General features: G+C 38.7%; 2 protein-coding genes across 2 annotated transcripts in view; one reads left to right on the top strand and one right to left on the bottom strand.

Annotated features, from left to right (window-relative positions):
• The window catches only part of LOC113812650 (transcription termination factor 5, mitochondrial), a gene marked incomplete in the record, with an annotated part of 34,049 nt that extends 33,022 nt beyond the window's left edge, over positions 1–1,027 (top strand). The window contains 1 exon segment of the mRNA XM_070143931.1: positions 80–1,027. Coding sequence (XP_070000032.1) covers positions 80–265 — 186 coding nt within the window.
• Positions 1,028–1,475: 448 nt separating this feature from the next.
• LOC113828212 (uncharacterized) overlaps positions 1,476–3,569 on the bottom strand; it is a 17,416-nt gene continuing 15,322 nt past the window's right edge. The window contains exon 2 of the mRNA XM_027381138.2: positions 1,476–3,569. This exon is cut by the window's right edge and continues 886 nt beyond it. Coding sequence (XP_027236939.2) covers positions 2,713–3,569 — 857 coding nt within the window. The 3' untranslated portion in view covers positions 1,476–2,712.

Below are 3,569 nucleotides of genomic sequence, written 5' to 3'. Positions count from 1 at the left end.
GAAAATAAACCATTTGGACACCTCTTTTTAATCTGCCAAATATTCACAAACACTAACAATAAAGATTCCCTTTTTTCAGGTATTAAATGGCATTCAGTTGCTGAATTTCCAGTATGGAGTTGTTTGTGATGGCCTAAAGCAGTTTCCGAACCGTCCTGAAGCACAGCCCTTTGACCAGTGGATGGAGAATCCGCACGTGCTCCATCTGTTGGCCTATTGCATTAAGAAAGATGCTCCTCACCTGAGACTTTCTCCAGAGAGATGATAGCTGTTATAGTATTAGACTGAGGTTGATTGCTGGAAATCTGAATAAGAAATAACACATGACTGTTATATCAGTCTTGTCATATATAGTTGATGATAATAGTAGTGTTATTCTAGTACTGAGGGGGTTTTAAGGTAGGTGATTATATTATAATGATGATAATTATTGTTTTTATTATTGTTATTATTATTGTTATTATTATTATTATTATTATTATTATTATTATTATTATTTTTTATTATTATTATTAATATTATTATTATTATTGTTATTATTGTTATTAATATTACTGCTATGCTTACTATCATTGTTCATTTTATTATTCTTGTTTTTTCTTTGTTGTTGGAACATGATTTAGCAACCCAGCTTACTAAGGAAGAATGCCACCCATTTTTTTCTTTGTCTTTCTTTTTCAGAAGAGTAATTATTATAGGATATTTTTTATTGATATTGGAAATTGGAGGAAGGCTATATTGCCTCTTATATTAAGAAGGATACTCCCCACATGCAGATTTCCACAAAGACGTGATAAAGACTGGGGGATTAGTCTAATGTTAGGTGCTACTAATCTAAGCCATGTTTAATATAAGTAGCTCATTCCAGTGTTGCAGTCTCAAGATTTATAGTGACCCCTGAGTTATTAATAGTGTGTTGGGAAAAACATAGCAATGCATTTGATTTTGAAGATGGTCTGCTGCAAATTTTATGGCATGTACCGAGGTACCGAGTATATAATAAATATTTAATTTATTATTATGTACAGTTAATACTTTTATTTGACCTTTTAACAGTCTTTTTATTTACAATTTATATATGGTAAAGCTATTCTGTATTATGAAACAGCTCTATATTCACTCACCCATACTGTCCAAGTCATAGAAAGGGACTCTTATATGCATAATAATATTAATGCAAAATTTCTGATGTAAGAGTCTGTCCATGGGGCTTAGGCAACTTTTTGCACAAGGTCACATTATATTACATGTTTATAAATCTGTAATTTATTTTTATCATTTACTAAAATTCTTTTTAAGAAAAAAAGGAAAGTGTGTAGCAATAAAGATATTGTATATGAATGTCAAAAATACCAAACGTATGTAAGCAAAAGTATTAGAAGTCAGATGAATAGAATGAAAAAGAAACAGAAATTGGAGTTCTCCAGAGCCTTGGGTGAGTTGCCAGTTTGATTCTCTCACTCACTCTCTCTCTCTCTCTCTCTCTCTCTCTCTCTCTCTCTCTCTCTCTCTCTCTCTCTCTCTCTCTCTCTCTCTCTCTCTCTCTCTCTCTCTCTCTCTCTCTCTCTCTCTCTCTCTCTCTTCCTTTCTCTTTCTCTTCCTTTCTCTTTCTCTCTTTTTTCTCCTCCCCCTCCTCTCTCTCTCTCTCTCTCTCTCTTTCATTTTATTTCTATTTCTCTCTTTTTTCCTCTCTCTCTCTCTTTCCTTCTTTTTTCTCCTCCCCTCTCTCTCTCTCTGCGTGTGTATGTGTGTGTGTGTGTGTGGGGGGTGACATCCTTTTTTGCAGAGCTCTGATTGTTTTTATTAGTTGTAGTATTTTAAAGAACTTGAATTATATGTACTTTGTGGTGTGGAAGGATCATGCATGTTGTTTTATTTTGAATCACTTCGTTATCCTTCTTCCATGAATTGAGGAGTAGGAATTATTTATGTGCTGACATATACAGACAACAAGCAAACACAAAATGCAGAGATACATATTATGAAAAATGGTAGGGGTAAAATATGAATTACTTAGTATAAAAATAGTTCTCAAGTATAGAACAGCCCAAATGCAAAGAGGTAAATAAAAAAGACACATACAAAAAAATTAAATAGTTTTCTTACATAGTATTAACAAAATGTTTTGTATAAACAACTGGCACCATCTGACAACTGGAACATTCCATCTATACAACACATCAGGAATGTTGAATAAATTGTACATACACAGCAACAATGTCATTCCATACAATGGCAGATATTCCAGATTTATATCAAGGCCGCCAACCAAGAACTTACATCTAAATAAAAAACATTTTAGGAAATTTCTCTCTTACGGCTTTCTATTCCCTAAGCTGGCAATATTTGCAATAAATGAAAAAAAAAAAATTCAGATTGATTCTTCTTGAATGATTCCTGGGAGGAATGTCAACAAATTTACTGTCTGTAGATGTGTGTTACAAAGAACCACAGGGGTTCAGCTTGGTTTGTTCACCTTGCTTTATAATATAATGCCAAATGTATGATAGATACTGGAAACAGAATAACAATAACAGTAACAATAATACTTTCTACAAAAGTTTATCACTGAATGCATTTAAATATCCATGGCAAAGAAGGAATATATACAACAATAAAGCTTAAAGTTTTCATGAGCCAAAATGAGGCCTGAACACATTCATCCAAGAACCGCAGGGTACATCTTGAATGGGGCAGATCTAGGTGTGAATCTTATCCGTAAAAGAAAGCTCTTGACTGAGGGCGAAAATTTCTGGGTCTCAAGCGAGCGCCGAAAGGCAGACTCTGAGGGGTGTTTAGGAAAGGCAGCGGAGGAGCAGCCAGGCGAGCTTGTCTGAAGGTCGGCTCCAGTGGGAGGTCGAGAGTGACTGAACCCTGGGAGATGAGGGGGACAGGCACGGGCTGAGGAATCTCGGAGGGCAGGGCTCGGCCGGAGGGCTCGATGGAACGAGCGGCGGCGAAGGACGACGCTGGGGGAGCTCGGCGGCCCGAGGCAACTACGGGCGTTGCGGGAGGGGCCAAAAGGGCAGGGCGTGCGAGCTCTTCCAGGGATAGGCCTGTGGGTGAGAGGTTGATGTTCAGCAGGGAGTTCTGACCAGGCTGGATGCTCTGACTGACTGTGTCTGTTGGGTTTTCATCCACCAAGAAGACCTGGCTGGGGAGGAAGCCGTCTCCAGAGACAGTTCCTTCGCTCTCCTCAAATTCCTGGCTTGGCTGGAACTCGCTCGAGTTTGGGATATCTTGGCCTACAAGGAATATCTGATCATCTTCCGACGCGTCATCTGGGATGCTGACAAATACTGACTGATCATTAAGGTTGCCTCCATCATTGGTAAGAAAAATGTCGCCGGAGGGAGCTGTGAGCGTAGTTTCAATTTCCTGGAGAGATTTAGCTCCAGAGTCACCGAGCGTCTGGAGGTTTCCCTCGTCATCAAGGACAACAGAAGCCGTCGTAGGGGCGAGCGTATCTTCAGGTTTGCCATCGTCGGGTATCACGATAAACAGAAGGTCATCCTCGTTACTTGCAACAATCTGGCTGGTAACCCTGACGTCAGTTTCGGCCGAATCGT

This window comes from Penaeus vannamei, chromosome 31, assembly GCF_042767895.1.
Source record: "Penaeus vannamei isolate JL-2024 chromosome 31, ASM4276789v1, whole genome shotgun sequence".
Classification (NCBI taxonomy): Eukaryota; Metazoa; Arthropoda; class Malacostraca; order Decapoda; family Penaeidae; genus Penaeus; species Penaeus vannamei.
This window is presented reverse-complemented; position numbering and strand designations above follow the sequence as displayed.